Source organism: Sinocyclocheilus rhinocerous, unplaced genomic scaffold, assembly GCF_001515625.1.
Source record: "Sinocyclocheilus rhinocerous isolate Xijiao unplaced genomic scaffold, SAMN03320098_v1.1 scaffold1159, whole genome shotgun sequence".
NCBI lineage: Eukaryota > Metazoa > Chordata > Actinopteri > Cypriniformes > Cyprinidae > Sinocyclocheilus > Sinocyclocheilus rhinocerous.
The window spans coordinates 421,817-446,120 of record NW_015634336.1 but is presented as its reverse complement, the minus strand read 5'-3'; the positions used below and the strand labels follow the sequence as shown (position 1 = coordinate 446,120).

Genomic DNA, 24,304 nt, shown 5'->3' with positions numbered 1-24,304 from the left:
TTTAAAAAGCATTGTACTAGCCTAAATGTCATCCATAGGCTCGTCTTTTAAGTAATGCATGTTTTGATATCTGATTTTCACTTTTCAGATATGAATATGCAGCAGAGAGTGGCATACAGTGACATCTGCTGTCCATTGATGCTCCTCCAACAATCTCCTCAAAGATCTGCAGCGTGTAGTATATTATGCATGCTTAGAGGGCACTGCTGAGAATATGTTTAGCATTAACATTAACTGTCAGAAATAAATCAGAGGCTGTGTAAATATATATATATATATATATATACCACTGTGGTTCAGTGCAGCACCTTCATATAAAAGGAGTTAAAATGTCAGTATGACAACCGATACAAGCATGCACGTGAACATTTGGACTAATAAGATGTTTAGATGGGACACTCTCTAATAGTAGAATTATGGGACATCTGTAGGGTTAAATAGGGTGATTTCGGGGATTTCGGGAAATCTGGGACATTTTTTGCAATTTTGACTTCTGCGATTTATTTCGTTATCTAACACATTAGATCAACACAATGGACTTTTCTGAAATCCCTAAGACGTTTTCTAACCACACCAGAAGAAAGAATGAAGATATTATACCCAGAGGAGACATGCCACACCTATAAGTGTTTTTGTGGCAAAAAAATAAAAATTCTGCCTGAATTTGATCATCTGGAACATATGTATTAGGCCTAAAAAAGCCTATATTCACCATACTTTATGCATGCCAAACACAATATCAGCAATTTTTAAAAAGCATTATGAAAAAAATGACAGGTAGGCCTACAGAGATCTCAATAAGAAAATGTGCAGTCCAATATCTCTACACAGGATTAACGATCTACTGTGTTAATTCATTTAAAACTCTATTCAAATAGTTTAACATTTTTTTAACATTGTATTAACATTTTTTAAAAAATCAACTAAAATTTAAGCAACAGCAAGCAACAATTTGATTAATGGATTATTCATTCGGTTATTCAAGTTCTCCATTCTATTAAAATTAGGGCTACTCGGGGAACAATATTGAATAGATCACAAACATAATTTGACAACAATTAGGAACATCTTGTCTTATTTATGACAGATTTATGTCCTTAACATGAATCTAGCCAGAATTCTTTGTCACTGACCTTGTCATGCATTTCCCAGGGGAGCTTCTTGATTGACAAGTGCCCCGCCCCTTTCTGCGGAATCACCCCCATGAAGTCATGTGATTTCAGTCACATGACATCCATTCTAAAATTATAGTAAAAGTCCCGTTGACTAAATTTTGTTAGAACAGGAAATAAACAAACTGGAGCTTAGATGTCCCAGATTACCTGAATTCACCCTATAATTTGTTCGACCAGTGTTGATATATGTTAAAGAAATGTTGTTAAACCATGACCTCTGACGTTCTCACTCACTCACTCACTCCCTATTTGCATAATAGAGAAGAAAATGTGAAAGTACTTTTTTAAGTAAAGATTCATTAGACCTTTTTCTAAAAATTTAAAACAACACCAAAAATTGTCATTAAAGTAGGCCTACGTCAAATTTTAATTCTTAAAATCGAATCTAATTTCTGATGGGAAAACATTCCAAAAGCCAATAAAGAGCTCTGACCAAACATTACAAGATAATTGTCTTCTGCCACTAATTATTTGTGTTTGGGGCTTTAGGTTGATGTCACGTTCCATTTACTCTGCTTTTCATTTCACATATCTTCGAACTCAAAACTCGTTGCTTCGTTATGTTGTTAAGAGACTCAAATTCCCATCATGCACGTTGTTACGCGCTGAACCGACGTCACCACGCCCCCCGTTGAGTGGACGCTGCGCTCGCCCAATGGCCGACCGCTCCTCGCGTTTCTCAGCCAATGGCTGCACTGTTGCTATGACATCTTTTATTTTTAGCTTCCGTCGCACAGCCTCACATTTGGAAACATTATTTCGCCAAATTAAATAGAGTCTAAGTGAAACAAACATACACCTGCCTCACGAATACCTCTGAGACCAATACAAATGTAAAATCAGCATGATTTTTAACATTATATGGATTATACAGTAGTTAAAACATACTATAGTATTAAAGGTAAACTGCTTAAAATCGAGTATTGTATCATTTTTATAAAGTTTAAATGCGTTCAGAGCGTTTTAACAAACTTTTGACCGCTTATCCAGCTGGGTGGGTTGAGGTATTGCGCAAGATCTGATCAGTAAGTAGTTCCAGCTGAAAAGACGTCATAGAGCAGGGCGGAGCGCGCGCGTGCGCTGCGATATAAATGCGCGAGGTTGTCAAACAGTGAAGTTTCGACGGGCGTGTGCGGGAGCGTGGACACGTCACGCCTATGCCATGAATTAAACATACAATTAAATTAAATAAAAATAGGAGTGCGTTTCAGTCAAACGCAACACTAGACCGCGGTTCTCTGTGAATTATTTTTTTCAACGCCACAAGCACGCATAATTATTGATACTTGTGTGATTAATGGATATGATAAGCACAGGACAAAAATACTCGCTTTGAATCAGTAAGTACTTTATTTATTTGTTTAAATTACCAGCTGCTTTCATCAGAATGGCAGCAGAATTTATTGGGGCTGGACATGATGTTGAAAGGATAGATTCATAATATTTGTTTTTCTTTTGAATGAGTGATGAGTTGTCGTCCATTTTAGATTGTCATAAAGTAACAAATTTAAAGATACAATAATATGGCGCCAATCGATCATATTTGAGACATTTGCATATAACACTATTGAAACCCTGGATGAATGTGTGTTTGCACAGATGTCCTTTAATGGTGTGCTGAGATAACTAAAACAGGCCAAAGGTTTGCAAAAGCTGATTATTTCTCTGCTGTCAGTGTGCAACAAAGCCGCTGGGCATTTGTAAGCTCATTTCATATCTGAGTGTCACAAATAATTTTATGGAACATGTTGTTCTAATGCTGTTTTTGTGAATTGGTAAAACAGTGCAACATGAATTATAATGTTAGGATTTGTGGTTTTGAATTAAACCTCTCTGGATACTCTTGGAGTTAGATAATTACGTTTTCTTAAAATAAATTAAGTTTCTTTGAGAGAACCCCCAACACACACACACACACAGCAGCCCAACATGAACCGTAACTTCCAGCATCCCATCTGCTTTAGCTGTTTCTATTGTCATGCAACACCATTATGTTTGAATGTGCTGTGTTGGATAATAGTGTTTGGTTCAATTTAATAGAAGTTAAACAAAGTCAAGAGTGAGATGTGTTTTGATGAAGCCGATGTGGTTTAGTTTGGGGAGATAATGTGAATCTGCTGGATGTTTTGTAACAGATGGGGAGTGTAAACAAACAATCAGGCTTGTGGATAATTGTTTAGTAACAGAATAAATAATTTCTGTCTGTCGCCTAAATATTTAATGTTATGGCATTTGATCAAACTCTGACATTGAGTGACATTGAATGCATGATATGACTTTTTATAGATACACGACTCGTTTAGTTTTTTGTCTTTTTTTTTATCAATTAGCAATATCAATATATTAAATGGCATCATATAATCTCTAATAGAGATTCTATTTAGATTTATTTGCAAACGCTACAACTGACATTATTCACGCGTTGTGAATAAGATAATTGCACAAGGAAAAAGTCAGATAACATCTGTCCATATATCTAAACCGCGTTTTAAATTTGTAAATGGCTGCATGATTAAATACCAGTGCTGGTATTAATGATTTATTGGAACGTCTGTGTATGAGCGCGATATTTAGGTTAAGGCGTCTCTTTTCTGAATAATCATAATCCGTTTCATGACCGGCAGTGACTGTCCTCATATGTGCTGCAACTCACCGCGGATTCGCCTTTATTAGAAATATAACAAAGGTGGTGCATTTATAAAACGGGTTTTAACGGAGCTTATCAGTGTTTTGAAAATGCGGAGGCGTCACATCAACATTCACACGCGTGGTGATGACGTCAAAGGCGGCGTCGTGGTGCATGCTGGGAGGTGTAGTTTTAACCCCTGCCTTCAACAGCACCATTTTATCAGCAGTTTATAGGGTTTCCCCTCAGATGGGTTTAACCGAAATGCACAAATATGATCCTTAGCTAATTTATGTAGAACATTTTACAGTAAGTGTACATGATGTCGTTACATGAGTGACTTAAAGATGTTATTCACTGGGTTTAAAGTATAAATATATCCTTGTAGAGCGTTCCCTTTTAGCGTTTTGAGCTAGTGTGAGTGGACCGAGCGCATTTGGTGGTAAATTTCCCTCTCTTAGCACGTGTAATCCTAAATGCTTTAGCCAGAGGGACAGAAGAGGGATTTCATGAAGATAATCATGGATTGGTACCTTGGCCTCAGCATCTGCTGAAACAAACATGCACACTGACAGTCAATGAATTGAGTATTAATATTCTGTTTAACTGGTCTGTCTTTGTCTTTCTAGAGGCTTTGAAGAAACTGGATCATGGAGAGCTGCTGTCTTCATACGTCAGTGTTTCGGGGTGAAGATTTTTAAAAATCAGCTGGTCTCTGTCAATCACTTAAGCAATTTCTGAGCAACAATCCAAAATCAGAGGCCCTTGGTTTTAAATTGATGCTTAAGGCTAAGACTAAAGACTTTCACCTTGATGTTCGCAAGAGATGTTAGGACTGTTGTAAGTCTAACCGAAGGAACTTTCAAGACATTATCAAATTCATCATGCATCTGGAGGTGAAGGTTGCGTTGAACTTCATCGTGTCCTACTTGTACAACAAGCTCCCACGCCGTAGGGCGGATCTGTTTGGTGAGGAGTTGGAGCGTATCCTGGTGTCCCGCTTTGAAGGGCACTGGTACCCTGAGGCTCCTTTACGTGGTTCTGCCTTCCGCTGCCTCCATCTGGGAGCTCCCAGGGACCCTGTGGTGGAGCTGGCAGCCAGGAGGAGCGGTCTGGACACCGAAGAGGTCCGTGCCAACGTTCCCCCTGAGCTCAGCATTTGGATCGACCCTTACGAAGTGTCCTACCAGATAGGTGAGAAGGGTGCTGTGAAAGTCCTCTACACGGAGGATCCGCCAGGTTTAGGGGGCGATGGCGAAAGGTCTGATGTCGCTCTCAAAGGAGACATGGAGTTCGAGGACGTCAAGAGTCTGGGCTTTAACCCAGAGGCTCAGGTGTTCATACCCATCGGTGGCCAGGTGTCGCCGGTCATGCTACCCTCACTCTCCAGTTCGCCAACTCCTCTTTCTACCTCATCTTGCCCGGGACTCTTCGGTTACGCCACTCCCAGCACTCCCACCAATCCCAGCGCTCATTCATCCAACACATCCACCCCCTCGCCACCAAGCGCTGGTCTTTTGTACTCCACTTCCAACCCCCGGCCCGCACCTCAGCCGATCACCTTCACCACAGCCAGCTTTGCCGCCACCAAATTTGGCTCCACCAAAATGAAGAAGTGCGGGAACCCCGGAGTTGCTTCCGGTTCTGGCGTCGCCACAGCCCCGCAACAGAGGATGATCACGCGCTCCCCCAGCACCATCTCCCCACCGGGGCTGGTCAGGCACAAACCCCTTTCCCTCTCCATGCACTCTCTAGCTGGACCCATCCCAAGCCAATTGTCTCCTAATGCCAAAGAGTTTGTGTTTCCCGATTCCCAGAGGCTCATCTACTTTGACACCGAAGGTCCGCCAATGACGCCGTTCCAGGCTCCAAACCCACACGCCTCCTTCGATCCATTCTCTAGTCCACAACCAGGTCAGGCTGTGGGAATCATTGGAGGCAACAGTGGAATTTCCTACATCGATAAACCTACATTTGTGGAAGGACTCGGTTACAACCTGCAGTATTCCGGCCAGGCCTTCCAACCTGTGGTGCTGGCCAACTAAAGTCTCAGAGTTGAAGAGATCCCAATGCTGAAACTCTTTCCTTGAGGACATTTTTTCCCCTCCATGAATCAGTTACTATCACCATGATAAATCAAGAGTATTATGACTACTAATTGAGTATTACTTGTGATTGTTACTTTTCCGTTCATTTGTTTCTCGTTTCATGATGATTTCTTTTTTATGAATTGACTCTATCTCTTGGAGTAACCAGCCTCCTGTTGCACAGGTGTTTTTGTGTTTGTTGTTTTCAGTAATGAGAGTCACTTTATCGCCCAAATGTTTGTCTTTATAATCTTTGTTTAATGCTACTTTTTAAAATTGATTCTGGGAAAAAAAGCTAATATTCTTAGAGAAGATTCTAGATGCCTAAAAGGGATTTTTGGGATGGTGTTTATGTTCAGAAACTCAACGCTCTGGAGATTACAGCCACATTAACAGTTTGGTCCCACCTCAGTTGTCATAATTGAGGATTAATGGTAATTTTATGTCCTCTGAACCGACGTGGGTCTTGTGCTCTTGAGCTGATGATTAAGAGGCAGCTCATGTTTGATATGTTGGGTTAGCTTTAGGATTGTCCTTTACAGTTTGAACACATTGAGCCAAATCCTGATGAAACCAGCCAGTGTTTATACCCGTTTCTAGTGAGTCAGATTGGGAATTGATGTTGTATATTTTCATTCTGGCAGATCTGGTAAGTTCAGACACCAAAGATGATTGATTGCTGGATTGTTGCGTGAGTCTGATTGGTTTCACACTTGGGTTCCTGGTCAGAAGTGCGTGAAGGTACTGGTTGGAGCTTTTGATGAACTGCTGAGTGTCTTTGAAGGAATGGGACATGAGATTAAAGGTCATTGGTGCGGAGATGCACAGATTAGTTTTCCGTCACAGAGACGCATGTTGAATTTAGTGCTTTTATTTTTACGTTCCAGAGGTTGTAAATGGTGGTTTGCAAGAGATGCTACAGTGAAAATTGCACTGTTTTCTCCGCTCTAGGACTCTGAATGTTACCTCATATATTCTGACTGCAGTGGCTGTGTTTTGTGAAGCATTTTATTGCGCTAGGATGGAAGCTGGCGTTCTAGAATCTTCTTGAAGGTAGGAGCCAATGCTGGCTTCCTTTATGACATCACTTCCCCCTCAGCGTATTGCCCCGTCCAGCCGCACTGCACTTTATTCACGGGGCCTATGGAAACTCCCGCAATGCCTCACAATAAACACTATATGCTAGATGCTAAAGGTCCTTTACTCACCCTTTAATGGCCAATTATGACTGAACTATAGCTTGGTAATATAGTTTAAAGATTGTATTAAAAAATGAAGAACTTTCTAAGATGTTTGGGTGAGACTGTACTTCTCCTTCCTCGACATTTGAAATGTGAACGTCAGCTTCATGAATATTCAGTCGTTTCCATTGGTTTCATTTGGGGCGGGCGGGGGTTTAGATTTCTCTATAAATGCTACGACTGGGTGTATTTTTACATTTGTTTGTAATTTATTTAAAATTTTTCTATATTTTTTCATGTGTTTTTTCAAAAGAGTTCTCTACGGCATTTATAAAGCAAATTAAGAGATATATACGACGATGACACAAATATGTATATATTTCTTATGTTCAAGATCTTTTGTTTAATTTCTTACGTGCTGAAGTTATTTTTTCAGAAATGACTATATGATTATAAATATATATATATGCTAGATGAAATGACTAATAAAATGTGTTTAACAAAGTGCTGAATGTGTATTGTATCTTCTACTGGAGTGATTTCAATTTAACACTAGTAGTTTTTGGTTTGATGCTCTTGAGAAGTCTTTGATTTCCTAATATAGTTTGACATGAAAACTTCCAAAGCAAGATGGTGTATAAACCTCCTATCATCCTTGGTGTTCAAACCCAAAATATTTATCTCCTTAGGCATTGCAGGTTTCTCTCAAATTAACAGTATTATTGACAAAAATGCAAAGATCCTTTAATAATTTTGTCAATATCTATCCTGTCTATTGGCAAACGGTCCGTTCATAATAAGGTTAATAAAAGTCTTTCAGGTTTGTAACACAACTCCAGCTCTTCTTTGTTTCTTTGTATCGAATGGGATTTAATTTGGATTGAAGTAATTTGATACAGGACATATATTTGATTATTAGTAATATCCAAAAAGAGTTTAAGAATCATGAAGACTTTGGTCTGTTTGTTTTTTTGACATTACAACCGCCAAATTAAAACATTTCAGCATGTCAAACTCTTGAGATGTGTTGTTGATATAACCTCACTGTTCTCATGCAGCTGAATAAACACCTGCAGCTGGGAATGAAGCTCTGGATCACAACCTCTGATCACAGACTTCAGTTAATCAGAACACAGAACAGTCTATATGGGCTATTTAGTTTTCCAGTCATGTAATATACATTGATTCTGTTTATTCTATTTCTATTGGAAACAAAGCAAGTTTAAATGGTACATAAGCTCCATTTATATGATCTTATTTGCTCTTTTTTTTTTTTTTTTGGGATGTTTAAAATGTCTAAATTGGCTTTGATTGTCAGAACGCACCGGTCATGTCTACATGAGGTTTATGTGGATCGGATCAAATTTCTTTCCCTTTAAATCTGCCATTTGCATTATTAGTGCAAACTTAAACCAGAATCAATTCTGTAGAAGAAATACAAGTCTAAGGTGATTCTGTATATGTGATAAATATTTGAAGTGAATCTCAAGAAGAACATGTCCATTTTATTTTTAATTTTTTTCAGGTATAATATCGCTATATACATGCATAATTTATCTTCTTCGAGTGAGAAAGGAGCCAAAACTTGTCAATGTTTTTTTTAATTTTTTTTTAAAAGAGCGTGTTTGAGATGTGAATGTCTTACATCTCTTATAACATCAAACCTATAGAGTCTCGGCAGAATAAAATCAGAATGCCAGATTGCCAGAAAGTTAAATCAGATCATGCATCAATTATATGATGTCAAACACAGTGAAGGTAATAATAATACTAGCACTAATGAAAAAGTTAAATCACAATCTCAATGAAACCATCCCAAAAAACTGCAACACTTAAGACGTTTATCTGTGTGAATGAAACAAATGATTAAGACCGAGACCTGTTATGAAAATGCTTATGCAATTTTCTTCATCAGATTTTCTCGGCATCACAGTCTGAGTGATCAGTTGGACTAATACATGTTCAGTGTAGTATTTGGCGCCTCTCAGCACATGAGCTAAACCTGTTTTCCAGCATGATTTGAGATTTGAAGCAGGGTTATGATTGTTAACTACAAGACCTGTTATGAAAATGCTTATGCAATTTTCTTCATCAGATTTTCTCTGCATCACAGTCTGAGTGATCAGTTGGACTAATACATGTTCAGTGTAGTATTTGGCGCCTCTCAGCACCACATGAGCTAAACCTGTTTTCCAGCATGATTTGAGATTTGAAGCAGGGTTATGATTGTTAACTACAAAATAATAATTAATTGAAGTAAATTAAAATATGCAAAAACTTGATTTTATTTGAGCTTGTTGCCAATGTTTCTAATTTTATTATAATATAACAATAAATGGACATACAAATAAGCTTTATTATTCTTTAAATATTTAGCATTTGGGGTGAAATATGACCCAGACACAATGATCAAGTACACTTGAACCTTTCTCTGTAAAATATTTAGAAAATGAATGACATGAAAAATAAACTGAATGATTCCGTATTCACTGCATTTTTAAAAATTAATAAAAATGTAATACAATGTATATGTGTAATAATATAAAATATATATGTATATGTAATAATATGGACATATTAAACAAAAATGTATAAAAACAACAAAAACATTACTATATATTAAAATAAAAAAGCAACTTTTTCATGTTGTATGTGATGTATATGATTTTTGTTCTGTCTCAAGCATGTAAAGGTGATTTGATTCTCTCTCTTCAGACACATTCCGATCAGTGTGTGCCTCTGAAGCAGATGTTATGTAACGACACTCGAGTGTGAGGATGATTGTTACGTAACATCAGACTGAGAATAACAATGAACCAACACAAAGGAGAAAAACACACACACACACACACTCAGAGGATGCTGTACAGACAAAAGTGCATTAAAAGCATGTGCAGAATGATGTTTTGTACAGTATTATTTGTGTGTTTCTGCACGGATGCTCGTTAAGGTCACTGATCGTCTCTGCAGCAAGAGCCATACTGTACTGCAGATGCGTCTCGCACATGTGATGTCATCAGCAGCAGCCAATCACAGCGCAGATCCATCACAACCTCAGCAAGGTCAAATCACTGATAACAGACTTTATTAATATGCGCGATACAGGATAGTCATCATAACATACTGCGTTACACCAGAGGAAAATGACTTTATAAAAACAACAGGACTCTTTAAAAAAAGTAATTTTTTTAAAAGTGTGTCCATCCATATATTGAAAGTTACATGTTTTATTAAAGACAAAAACGTAAAAAAAAAATCTAAATGCTACATTTCCGTTTCACAGAGTCCAACGTAGAACTCAACGTCTGGAGTTTATGACATTAATAACAAAAATCAAAGGCCAACGTCACAATTCAGATTAAATCACAAAATTGCCCTATAAAAACAAACAAACAAACTTCCTTCTTGTACATTTGAAACACAGGGATTGACGTGAAAGTTTTGTTTGGTTTGTAAAATTAAATCAAACAGGAGTAGAAAGAGTTAAAACAAATCTATCAAAAAAAAATTTAAATATATGTGGAAGAGAAGGACACACCCACTGCACAACGTCACCATGACAACAGCATGCACTAATGACTCGTCAATATACAATAGATTCGCCTGTAAGTGCTAGAAACCCGTTTTGCAGAAACACAATCCTGATGACTTATGACATTAGTTAAAAATAAATAAATAAAAAAAATACAATAAAAAAATGTAAAACGTTGATCTGTTAAAAATTTAATTGTAAGCACAGCATTAAAAACAAACCATGATTAAATGTAATCTATCAAAATCCATAAACACTAGAAGCAAATTATTTTCCACCATTAAACAAAATAAAATAACTTGGAATACCAGTGAAAAACAGCAATAAACGTGAGACTCTAGTGATGCTAATGTCACTGACTAAAACAAATCATGCTCATGCCACAATGGTTTTACCAATGCAAAAATGTATCTAAAAATGCATTATTATTATTATTTTTATTTTAGTAATTCATTAAAAATGCAATGATGAATGCGTCATTGGTAAGAATAAATTTTTTTTTAAAACATTTTACATTTACATTTTACACAGAAATTCGTTACGCTTGTGTTTTTAACGGATGCTGAGCTGCCAGACTAAAAAAATTCATTTTAAATAAATGTAAAAAAAAAAAAAAACACTTGTTAGAAATATCTAATCTGAGGTAAAGATGAATCGCACATTATTGCCCTGGATTAAACCCTGAAAACAAACCAGATCCAGTCGCTCACAGTTAAACTCCTGCGCAGACGCTCGCGTTAAAATAATCGTCCAGTTAACTGCCGTGAAGATGCATTTGAACGCAGCACAGTCGCTATAGTGTTAAAAATCTGCACAATAGAAATGTCGCTTTTTACATGGTAAGATCATTCTGGAAGAACAACGACACTAGTGGACGGATACAAGCGTATATTTACAGACTCTTCTTTCTTTCAAATCTTCGCAAACCGCAATCGCCCGAAGTGCACTCGTTTTTGTAGAATAAAGAAAATAATTGCTTCATATCAAGGGTCATGTGCTTGTTTTCTGCGAAAAAAACCTCTTGTACACAAACACCGATGACATGTCAAGTACAAAAAGGAAGAAACAGGTTAAAAACTAGCTGAAAACAGTCGTAAAGTCATGTTTTCCATGACCAAACACTCTCAGACTGAACGCTAACTTGCCGTCCGCCGTGTGCGACTTTTCCAGTCGGCTGCATTATCTCATCTTCATACCGAATAAACTTCTAAAAACTCACTGCTCGGGTCATATGGGGGTCGTGGAGAGGGCAGAATGAGGTATGAGGAGGCCAGAGGTCAAAGGTTATGCTGTTATCATGTGTTTTGTGTCTTCTAAACCCTTAAAACATCCTCTTAAAAACACGCGCTCGCGTCATTCTCGTCCACTTTCCGCGCGGTGCCACATTACCCACAATCCCCGGCCGTGTAACTGCGGTGTGAATTATAAAGAGACTGATATGTGTCAGGGTGAAGCGTGTCCCTCACAGCGAGCCGTATTTGGCTTCGTACAGCAACATGATCTTCTTGCAGCGGCCGCAGTCTTTGCGCAGCTCGGCCACTTCCTGTCGCAGCGCGGCGTTTTCTCGCTCCAGGAAGGTGGTGCGGACGGCGATCTGGTTCTCTTTCAGACGCCGGGCATCACGAGAGCGCTTCGCCGCCACATTGTTCTTCTTCCTTCGCGACCAGTATTTCTCATCCTGCGGAAAAATGCAAACATCTCGTTACTGAGGCAGGTAAAACAATATTAGTTGTAACTTTACGTTTTATGTTGTAACATTAACAAAAACATACTGTAAATGATTATTGTCATAGTCTGTCTCACATGTATTATGATAAAACGTTAGCGATTACATTTTAAACAAATTCATGTCTAAAACAGTGCGTCTATGAACTTTTTCAGCAGCCTTGGTTCAAACCAGTGACGAGGAGCATCACAACATTACAAACGTTGTCTTTTGGTCAGATTTTCAAATAATTCTATGCTCAAATCAAAGATAGAAGAGCTTTAAGGAATAAACTACAATCCTATAAAACACTGCAAGCAAAAGAAAGAAAGAAAGAAAGAAAGACTATTGATTTAAAGTTGTTAATTTTGACTACAGAAACAATGTACTTTAGGTTTAGTGCAAAACAAGATTTATACAAATATCAGTGTTATTTTAGTATCACTAACATACTACTACAGTTTTATTAACATTTGGAATGTTTTTCTTTTAATTTTAGTTAGAGGCTTAGTCATTTTGTTGCGTGTTGACATTATTATTCATACATTTTTTAATATCTATAGAATTTGAATTAATTTTTTATTTTAACTTTTGATATTTTAGTACTTTAAAATACTTTTAAAATATTGCCTTGGCAAGTAGCAAGTTTTAGTAAACAATAATAATTTCTCTAATTTATGTTCCAGGCCTTATTCTGAATAATCAATCAATAAATCAATAAATAAAAAGTATGGTATGATCCATACTGGTACCAAATACCAGCTGTATATTATCCAATCAATTTGTGACATTAAAAAGTCCTGCTCTAATTTTTTTGTCCAGTTTTACCTGGAAATTTCACATAACGGACGTAAAATAGATCGCGAGTAATTCTTGTTGACCTTAACATGGTGGATTAATCAGAAGTTGGCAAACAATAGTATAGCATGCGATAGTGTGCGCTGCTAATGCTAAACAACAGCATGTTAAATCCTAAGAATCAGATTTAGTCATTATAATTGAAATATATTTCCTGGATGACTAGCGAGAGGCCTGTGGGTTCAAATGTGTAATGAGAGCCACGTTTGCTACCATATCACTGTTTCCTGATTTTTCTGTTCATAAAAACATTCAATCGGTTCAGTCTCACCTTCGCATCTTCAGGAACGAACACTTTCTTGGCTTTCTTGATCATGGGCTGTGGTTTGAGCTCATCCTCAGAGAAGCGGTGTTTCCGCGGATTGAAGAGCTCTCCTCCGGGAACGCTGGACAGGACCAGATCCGTGGGGTCCGGCTGGAAGGCCACGTTCACCTCTATCTCCTCCGGGTCGATAGGAGTGGGCGTCACGCGGTCGGGGTCGACTTTGGGTTCTGGCCGGTAAAAACAGAGCGATGTATAGCCGTTACAATAAAATCAACAGAATAAACCCATGACCGGAGAAAATAAGGAACCAGATGAACATTCATTCACCAGCAGAAACCATCAGTCAGCCAACAAGTCAAATTAACTACCAGCAGCTAGCTGAGTTTCTGTTTAACTGCTGGTTTAAGTAAGTGTGTTTTGACTGATAAATGTAGGTTCAAACTGCATGGACTGATGTAGAGATGAGCGAACAACAACAAAATGCTTCATGTTTATGCTCCAATTTTTAGATACATCAGATCATTCATACTTTATTATTATTATTATTATTTTAATTTGGATCTTGATGGATCAAAACATCAGATGAACACTTGAGTTTAAAACTAAAGATTTAAAGCAGTCAAACTGATATCAGAAAACTGTGGAAACTTATTTCCCTCCATGTCAACAATAAATAAAAAATATAATTTCAAGTTTTTATCTGACAATTCTGACTTCTTTTCCTCAATTCTCAGTTTTTTTTCTGCCATGAAAAAAAAAATATTGTAGTGATGAATATTAACCTTACAATTCTGACTTTTTCCCTCATAACTGCCAGTTTATATCTTGCAAGTTTTTTTTTCTTCTTCTCAGAATTCTGAGTCGATATCTCACAATTCTGACTTTTTAAAATGTTGATTTTTATATCCTGCAATTCTGAGTTTTAGAATACCACGTATACACATCTTACAATTCTAACTTTTTTTAAATTGTAAAATGCTTTTTTTTTTGCGCACTACAGAACAAAAATAAATAAAATAAAAATATGGCAATTGCAACTTTTAATCTCACAAGTCTCACTTCTGACCAAATTTGCGATAAAAACTCAGAATTGCGAGCAAAAAAAGTCAAGTGTGAGATTAAGTCATAATTACCCTTTTTTTATTTATTTATACTTTTATTCCATTTAAGACAAGCTTCCATAGAAACCATATTTTGACAAACTGCATGAGACACGTTTGAATCTGATTAAAACATACGACACACATCAGATGAGATCTAATACAATAACTATTTAACATTACACACAAACACTGTTTTTTTTTTTTTCAAGGTCACACATCATGCTGACAAAAAGCCGTTTCTGACCTTGAGGTTGCGGCTCTAACAAATGATTTCTACGGTCTCACAGTTTAAACTATTACACCATTCATCTTAAACATCTGCTATCGAGAAAAAATAAATGGGATTTGTGAAGCTACTTTGAAACCCTAGTTACTCTAAAGTCGTTCAACTTCAGTCAAGCTACTCTTCTGAAACATTACTTTACTGAAGCTATTTAGGGGGCCAGTAGGCCTATGTTTCTGTCATTTATAATATCAGTGGTGCAAAAACAAAACACACTCTTGTTTGTCGTCTCTCCTGCTGTCGTCTCAATGCTCACAGAGAGCGAGTCATCCTCAGGCTCTTCATCGTCCTTGTGCTCCTCCTCAGGCATCTGTGGGACGGCCGCTGGCTCATCTGAGGAACCCTGCGTGTCGCCGCCTCGCCACTCTGCCTCGGCACACTTGCTCAGCTCCTCCTCCAGTGTGATGGGAATCTCGTTCTCCAGCAGGAACTCGTCCAGGTCCATGTACTCTAGGTGGAAGGTCTCGCCATCGTATGGGATGGTTTTGTCCCAGATGGCGGGGGTGAGAGAGGCGGAGACGCTCCCCGTGCCACCCGAACCGCCGCCGGACATCCCATCGACGATCAAACCCTGTTTCTCCTTCTCGATGTCTGTGCGAGAAATTACAGTTTAGTCAAATATCAAAGAAGCAGTAGAAATTTCAATGGCAGTTCATGGGAGTTTGATAAATACAATAAAATCAAACCAAACAAAATAAAACAGAAAAATACAATAGAATATAATCAAAACAAGATGCTTTAAATGTACATATTTACATAGTTTCTGGAAAGTAGCAAGTAAAATTTATTTATAAAGCACGTTTAAACACAGCTGATCAAAGTGCTAAACAAAGTAAATTACAGCACAATAAAATACATCGCATAATGTAAAACAATATTAAATACTCTAAAAACACAAAGGAATATAATAATAATACATGATTGAAAATGCTGTCACAATGCAACAACAACAAAGAAAATACTTAATGGTCAAAAATTAAATATAATTTCTTGATTTCTCCTCTTGATTTTAATGTGAACATGTCCTCGGCAGGTTTTGTGAAATTCTGACCTTTAGACATCCAACTTCACTTTAATTTTCTACAGTAAAAACTGTTCACATGGCACATATTAATTTGTTTTCAGTAACTACCCATGTTAGCAATCAGTTTAAATGCCAGAAAGAATCCAGACCTTTATACATCCAACTTCACTTACATTTTCTGCAGTTAAAAAAAAAGGACTTTATACACTTACATGAGATGAGATTTATGAAATGACAAAGTGTTTCACAGATTGACATGCCTACAGATGCCTAATGTGGGTCTTTTTCAAGCGAGATGATAAGAATAAGTATTAATAACGTTCATAAAGAGCAGGTCAGTCTTTAGCACGGTAAAACCACAAGATAGACATATTAGATCCACAAAACATGACCAATAACTAAAATACTCTCTTAAACGCCAGCATTCAGGAATATAACGTACAATGTCAAATCTACAGCTCCTGAATGAGTTTCATATTAAAGAAGAGGAGAAAACATAACCATGGTTTTCCATGAGTGTGGAATCTCTAATAAAATAAAACATCATACTAAAATATCATATTACATTGATGGTATGTATACCATGGTGCTAAAATTCTTGTACTGGTGTTTTTAGGATATACAAAGGTTCTTCAAAGAATACCATGGTACTACCACACAGTACATGCCCAAGTATTCAAATATACCATGGAAGAAACAACCACATGTAGTACCATGGTACGTTTGCATCTTCTGATATATAATTTCACCACTGTTTTTAGCATGTTAGCCATTCAACATGTGTGAACACTATACACAATATGTACAAATAAGGGTTTTCTGGACGTATACCATGATATTTTTGAAGCAACTTACAAAAACCTCCATTTCAAAACGAAAGTGTATTAAAATACCGAGGTATATCAGCCTGATATGATGGATAAAGCAGCACTCTTCTGAGGGAACTTTCTGTTCTTTTGAGCGACCAATGAGCGCGCAGCTGTAGAGGTGAAGCCAAGTGCGCCATTAACGTTACAAACAAACACGCGTTGAACGGAACGGTTTGTACATTTGATTTGCATTTTGGCAGGTTTATGGTTCTCACCATCGTCTTGATCCTCCAGTATGTTTGGAGGAGGAATATCCATGATCTTCTTTAAAACAAAACCGGACGATTTTTGCGGACCGATGGCCACCGTCACCGACGCCTGTCCGGGCATCATTAGCGTGATATTATCCGAGGAAATACACAAACGTCGCTTGTGTCCGTTAATCCTCCCGTTTCTGTTTGAGAAAATACTGTCAAAACAACGCCGTAGCGATCCACTCCAAGCTTACTGAGCTAGGCACTCACATATTCATGATGACCGCGAAACTCGAAGCGCTGATTGGTTACCTCGCCAACGGCTCATGAATGTTAAAGCAGACGGGGCGTGTAGATACGGTTCTTAAAGAGCCCAAGGCGGATTCTCGCTCTATGATTGGTCAACGGTTAATCCGCCTCATCCAGCTCTACAACAATAAAAGCGGAATGAGGCGAACCATCCGCTTTGTTCCGAAAACAAACAAAGACTGTCTATATAAATACCCGACCAGAGGAAACATGCTAAATACACTCAACATTTGGCTTAATTAACTGTAAATGCATCAGAAAATGGCAAATCATACACAATTATTTTCTATATTTACACACATCAACGGCGACCATTCAATATCCACGTTTAAGTCAGCTTCTTGGCACTTTAAAACATCTTTATTAAAGACAAGAAGTGTGTTAATGTACTACTGCAGTTGTATTTTTCCACCAAAGTGATGAGCTCATGCCTTCACACGTGCCGCCAGCGCGCGCGAACACTGGGTGGGCGGGGCTTCTGCACGTGCCGTACAGCTGCTGCCCGACTGGCAAGACATTGCGTGTATTTATCATCACTGCAAAGGTGTTTACTCTTGGTCTCATGTTCCCTATATGAACAATATTTAAAATAACAAAGACTGACTTTTTTTTATATTCCAGTCCTTTGAATCCTTGGGAACATGAGTCAAATGGACAACTTTTGTGATACCCTTTTGTCATTTTTGAGCTACCCAGTCCCATTATCTACAAGATAGATCTATTTTTGTGTGTTTTGCAGAAACAATAGTCATACAAGTTTGAAAAGACATGAAGAAATGATTTAAATAACGACAGAATTTTCATTTTGAGTGAACAAATTAAAAAAGAGCCACCCTTACAAAATGTGGTGTAGGCCCAAGCTCTGTTGGTGCCCTAGGCGAGATTTTAGATTTCCGCCCACCCACTCTTAATAATTTATTACAAGCTAGTTAGTCTAATTAGCATACCCATACCTTTCATTTCAATTTTGTGCATGTGGAAGATGGAAAATGACATACTTAAACTTAATTATTTCATTTTATGAATGCTAGATTATAGTCCTAGTCATGGTCTTTTTCAAAAGACATTTAGACACTTTAAAAGCAAGCAGTAATGTAACTGAAGTTAAAACAACATTACAGAAGCTTAAAATTATTTTTTTTTAAATAAAGTAAAATTTAAATAAGCAGTTAACTCAAGCAAAAACGTTCCACGGTGTCAGTGTTGTCAGGTAAGATGTTCTAAAAAGGCTATTTCAAAACACTGCATAAACATCACGAGCAAATACACAGTCGTGAACTTGTGATTTTTACCTCTATATTGATTTTTTTCTGCTCCTCTTCTTTGTGTCGCTTCCTGCATTGTGCCCCTAAAATTTTATTTTTTCACTAATTGTTTAGAAAAGATACTTTAAGAGCACATAAATGGCAAAACTATTTTAACTGTGCGCGCCATGCATAATTAATGCGGTATGATGTATTATAATTATGTCATGACACAGAAAGTGTTTAAATTAGTCCAACATGACATGTTGTCAAATCTTATGATTTTTCGTTGATGTCAATTTTATTTTATTCTAACATTATTTTAATCAGTTCGATGATCGATCAGAACTCAAATTATGTTAATTGTCAGAAATTATTTCGCTTAATATATGGGTGTAGAGCGCACAATGGTCACAAGATGGCGCACTTCCGACCAAAAAAAAAAAAAAAAACCTTTCCAAGTGCAACTGCCTATGTCGCCTATGCCACAGCCGGCCCTGTGTACGCCTTCTGGTATTTACAGTTCTCAAGGTCACCTCAGTGTTGCTTCATGTTATAAGAAGAAATTATGAAATACAATTTCATAATTAGTAATGCAGTGCTCATCCGAACACAGAGACTTCAATACTTGGTACACAATTCTTGGTAACATTCTGTGGTTCATTTTTGAGTATGAATCTATCATTTTGAGTAGAAAATGAACTCCAGATGTAACAAAACCGCAAATTACTAAACCTTACAACAAAAGCATTGATAAAAAATACAGGTGGAAAACAGGGGAAAAATCTACCTTATTAATTATGCCCCAGTGCATGATGGGAACACCAGTATCAGAAAAGTTGAGTAGGCTTGACGTTTATATTTACACTTATATAACTTCTAGTCTACAAGCAAAAATTATTGGCTGAACTAACTTTTTCATATAGGAATTACATTTGTTTTGCTGTAGTATTTACTTTGCCACAGAATCATTTTTATCAGTGTGGAGTTTAAGCAGCTTTATACTGAAGTCTGCTGTGCATAGAATGGTAATGGTTCGGTTGGATGGGAACATTTTGTTCTAAATTGACAATCTCGAACCGCACTGATCTTGAGAATGTGTAATGACTGATCAGATATCAGAACTATTTCACAGAGATTACAGGGCAAACACAACAGATTCAAATAACCCCACAGCCAAATCAACCAGTTTCCACTGATAAAAATGAATGTGATGCATGTGATGGAGTCAGACTGAAAGAGATCTGTACTTCGTGTGCAAAGATGCTTGCATTTTGCTTCTACTCTGTGATGCTGACTCAACATTATTTTGTCTAAAACTTCAGTAACTTTTTAAAAGTTTGAAATATTCACCATATTTAATTGAGAAATAGTTGAACCTGCTCTTCTTGTTCTTTGAGAAACTTTACAAGAATCTGCACAAGATCATCAACACCAATGAGCAGTTTACTGGTTTTATACGAACAGGATATCTTTAAGCTTACAATACTGCTGCTTTTAATCAGATTTAACGCTCTGCTATTATTTCCCAGACTTTGTGGATCAGGAGGAAGAAGCGTCCCAGATTACAGTGCAAATCATTATCTTTATACTGGTTGGACAAGTGGGAATCTCCAGGAAAGGTTTGAAAACTTGCTGGATGTCATTCAGCATGAAAATCACTCATATTAGACATTTTAATGTCCAGCAATGAAGTCCAACTGCCAGTCCAGTTTTTATTAGTTTTTGTCAATAAAAGGCCATTAATACTCTGCATTTGAGTCCTCACCGCATCCCTTCACAAACCCCTGACAATATCCGTTATAAATTAATTGTTCTTTGATAATTTACATTATATTACATTAATTACACTTAAAATGGTGTGCTACAACAACAAAGACAATCCGATTCATGGTTATTCATATCATACAAAACATTTTTGAAAGGGTAATTCTTGTTTTAAGTAATCTAATTATTTCTGCATCTTTTTTTAAACATTTAATTGCGTAGCAGTTCAAGGAAGTATTTCTGTAAAAGGCTGACTTAATAATAGCAAATGAGAAAATGTTGTGATAGTAGAAAACAAACTACTGCAATATGATTTCTTTCTTTAAAAATTGGGTTTAATATCTCTTAAATGCATTTATTATAAGGCATGTGGCCTCATTATCAGAGTTTTTTTCTTTTCTTATCATTTCTTTTACATAACACCAATGATCATGACGTGTTATCATTTTACTGCTGTCGTTTGCGATTGTTTTGCTCAGTTTCCATATGTTACAATAGCATGCATGAAAAGTGTCTTGCTATGGTATTTTTGGTTTTGAAGATTGTTGCAGCACTGGTTGAATGTTCTGTCATAGGTTCGATAAGCCTAAGGATGATATTAAGCACTCCTCAGACTGGCAAAAAAAAAAAAATGTGCTGTTAGTTCTTCTCACGTAGTGGTAAAAATGACTACTTGTTTTTCAATTAAATGACTGTATTACTGTCACGGGCAGGGTGTTCCAGAGACCAGGCAGGACGACGAAGATGACGAATAAACGGATATTTAATGACTTAACAACAGGGAATTCAGACAGCGTAGACCTCAACATTCAGGGTAACATTCACAATAACCGACAAACTAGAATACAAGAGACAGGAACTAATATAGGGCAGATAACGAGGGGCAGACAGGTGAGCACAATGAGGTGATTAACTGATAAGGAGAACAGGAACAACCAAATAAGGACACAGAGGGAGAAACCACAATCAACAGTCCCCAGGGGTGTGACAATTACTATATGTTTTAGTTCAATAATATAGTTTTTTATTTATTTAACATTTTGTATTTTCAGGGTAATTTATTTTACTAAATTATATTTATAAAGTAGTGAAAATGCAGTTATTATCTGTTAACCATTTTTTTGTTGAGCACTTTTTGACCTGAAAAAGGAATTTCCAATTTAAACTTAAACTTAACCTTAAATCTTGAATGCTTTGAAATGCAGAATTAAGTTTGGTCTCTTTTTAAAGACTGTAGGCAGATTATTGAAAATTGTAAAAAAAATAAAATAAATAAAAATAAACAATCTTTATTGTTCTAAACTTCAATTGTATAAAACTTTCGTTTAATTTATCTTCATCGCACACGAAAAACTGGTTTAAGATATTTAGAGACTGCTCCCAGTTCAAATGTCAGTCCACCCACTCTTAATAAAGGCTGATGAGACTGTGAGATTTTCAGTTCAGCATCACTGTATTCAGCTGCTGAAGAGAGAGAGAGAATATGCAGCAGCATCTGACCTCAGGTAGACTTTTACAAAAAAAGTTGTAATGAAATTAAAATAATAAAATAAACAATGAAATGAAAAATGCACAAAAATAATATTTCCATATTTTATGTGAATATACACTGTTCAAAAGTTAGGGATCAGTAAGATTTCTATTATTTTTTAAAAGTGGTTTCATGATCGAAAATACAGAAAAACTGTAATTTTGTGAAATATTATTTCAACATTTTTACATCAAAAAACATAATGATTTAGAAGTAATAGGTTATGTTCTGTCCTGTTTAACCCCCTCATCGGAACGCTCTGTTTGAATAGGCGTGGAGGATTGTAGACTCAGACGCAAACACCCACTGCCGTGATTGGCTAATAGTTGTGTGACAGCCTACATTCCTCACAGATGGATGCTGCAGTGATTTAGGTCAAAAACACATAAATAACTCAAAATATATCAAGTGATCTGTAAGAAGAGACAAAGCTATAGTGACCACGTAATGAAAACAGTTACTCACACTTGTGTTGCGACATTACTATCGGATCCAATATAGTCGCTAGGGGTGGGAATCACCAGAGGCCTCACGATACGATATTATCACGATACTTGTGTCACGATACAATATTATTACGATTTTAAATATATTGCGATATTCTGCGATATATTTGTAATTTATTACCTTTTTTCCAACATCAAATTATGTCCCCAAAGGAAAACTTTGGCAACATCTGTTTTAACTAAAAAGAAACATTTCTCAGTTTGTTAATCTCACTTCAATTTTATTGCTGCAGTGCAAAATGGGATTGTCAAGCAGACAAATTGACCAACACTTTCATGAAAACCTGTCATAAATGTTGTATGCACCTGGCAAACTCAATTTTGTATTACAGTCTAATCTAGTCCACCTTAATTAAATGTAAACAGGTGATCAGCAGTAAATCTCCATCCGAAGGCCAGAGGGGGCTCTTGCGCTGAAACTCCAAATATGCCCCGAAGAAGAAATCCAGGAAATGCCTATCCTGCATCTGAATAAACAGAGGATTTGATTCAACGTGACTAATAAACACACGACTACGACAATATATGGTTTATCTGAGTTCTCCTTATTATAATTTTTATTATAATAAAGTATATAATAATGCAATGCTAATCGACATAGCCTTTATCACTGCTTAGAATACTATGAAATATGGTGCGTACCTTATTCTGTGTAAGAAGCCACATCATCTCACAGAAGGGTTTATTTAAAACACTCGGCTGACTTTATGAAGTGTCCAAATATGCCCCGAAGAAGAAATCCAGGAAATGCCTATCCTGCATCTGAATAAACAGAGGATTTAACTGCTTTCATTGATTCAAAGTGACTAATAAACACACGACTACAAACAGGTATTTTGAACAATGCAACTTGAACTTGTACAAAAAAGTAGAATACTATGAAATATGGTGCGTACCTTATTCTGTGTAAGAAGCCACATCATCTCACAGAAGGGTTTATTTAAAACACTCGGCTGACTTTATGAAGTGAGTTTGGAGTAAAAACATGTTATTAAATGTGGTGCTTTTCAATAACGCACGTGCTTTCAGATGGAACAGCATTTACTACACAGAGCCGTAGTTCACTGAGAATCACATTCAATCGCATTCGATTAGTCATGCAGCCCTAGTGCAGACCCTTCAGCAATTGGGGCATTTGAAAGTAAATTACTGTTAAATTTAAAATAAATAAAACAGTCTTACATCCGATTTAAACGTGGGCGGGGCTTTCTTGATAACTTTCCGTGATGCCGCCATCTTTATTTGACTAACTTACTGCATGCTGAAGGTGACCCAGCTGACCTCACCAGAAAAAACTCAACACCACCATCTAGTGGGCTGTAAAGAAATTTATTTTATTATTCTATATATCTTAAATTGTGTTCCGAAGACGAACAAAGCTTTTACGGGTTTGGAACGACATGGGGGTAAGTGACAAAATTTTCATTTTGGGGTGGAGTAACCCTTTAAGCAAGTTGAAGCAACCAAGTAGTTAAGTTAATTAACTGCACTTGTTATCAATCACCACCTGTGGATGTGTGGATTATGTAAGCAACTGCAAGAAACTTAGCAATGTATAAAAATGATGGCAATGCTGACTGTCGAATTTGACTAAACAAACAAGAAAACACCCTCTCAGTCAGAGGACTGATTTTTTATTTATTTAACCCCATTTCATCTTTTATATCATTATAAAGCTTTTTATTTAGGAAGGTTGATGCAGATTCAGTACAAAAACAGTTCTGTCATGACAATTCTCGGAGGGATTGGCATGGTAATGTACATGACAATGTTAATGTATTTGGTCTTGGCGGAATAGATCTGCTACGCTGCTGCTGCGGCAGAGCAAGTACCGAGGCTTGCTACTGCCAATACATCCACAACATGCTGCTGTGAGCATGTAAGAAATATTGCTGCTGCAAATATAACATACATGAAATAACCCCCATATAGCCATGTATTAATAATATATTAAAAAAATAAAAAATAAAAGTGACGTGACGTGTGGCAAAGTATGGTGACCCATACTTGGAATTAGTGCTCTGCATTTAACCCATTCAAGTGCG

The 24,304-nt window shown here is 36.9% G+C and overlaps 2 protein-coding genes across 3 annotated transcripts; one reads left to right on the top strand and one right to left on the bottom strand.

Moving 5' to 3' along the window:
• The first annotated feature begins 2,284 nt into the window (after positions 1-2,284).
• Positions 2,285-7,471, top strand: LOC107745517 (protein Tob2-like). Its single transcript, XM_016559412.1, has 2 exons — positions 2,285-2,515; positions 4,431-7,471. The coding sequence occupies exon 2, from the start codon at positions 4,686-4,688 to the stop codon at positions 5,844-5,846; it is 1,161 nt and encodes a 386-aa protein (XP_016414898.1). The 5' UTR covers positions 2,285-2,515; positions 4,431-4,685; the 3' UTR covers positions 5,847-7,471.
• Positions 7,472-11,100: 3,629 nt separating this feature from the next.
• Positions 11,101-17,210, bottom strand: LOC107745518 (thyrotroph embryonic factor-like). 2 transcript variants are annotated; one of them, XM_016559413.1, is made up of 4 exons: positions 16,924-17,210; positions 15,032-15,406; positions 13,436-13,656; positions 11,101-12,279 (listed from the first exon to the last, which is right to left on the bottom strand). In XM_016559413.1, the coding sequence occupies exons 1-4, from the start codon at positions 17,039-17,041 to the stop codon at positions 12,064-12,066; spliced, it is 930 nt and encodes a 309-aa protein (XP_016414899.1). In that variant the 5' UTR covers positions 17,042-17,210; the 3' UTR covers positions 11,101-12,063. The 2 variants fall into 2 exon arrangements, with proteins under 2 accessions (XP_016414899.1, XP_016414900.1); XM_016559414.1 differs by lacking the exon at positions 16,924-17,210 and adding an exon at positions 16,733-16,880.
• Between the last annotated feature and the right edge of the window lie 7,094 nt (positions 17,211-24,304).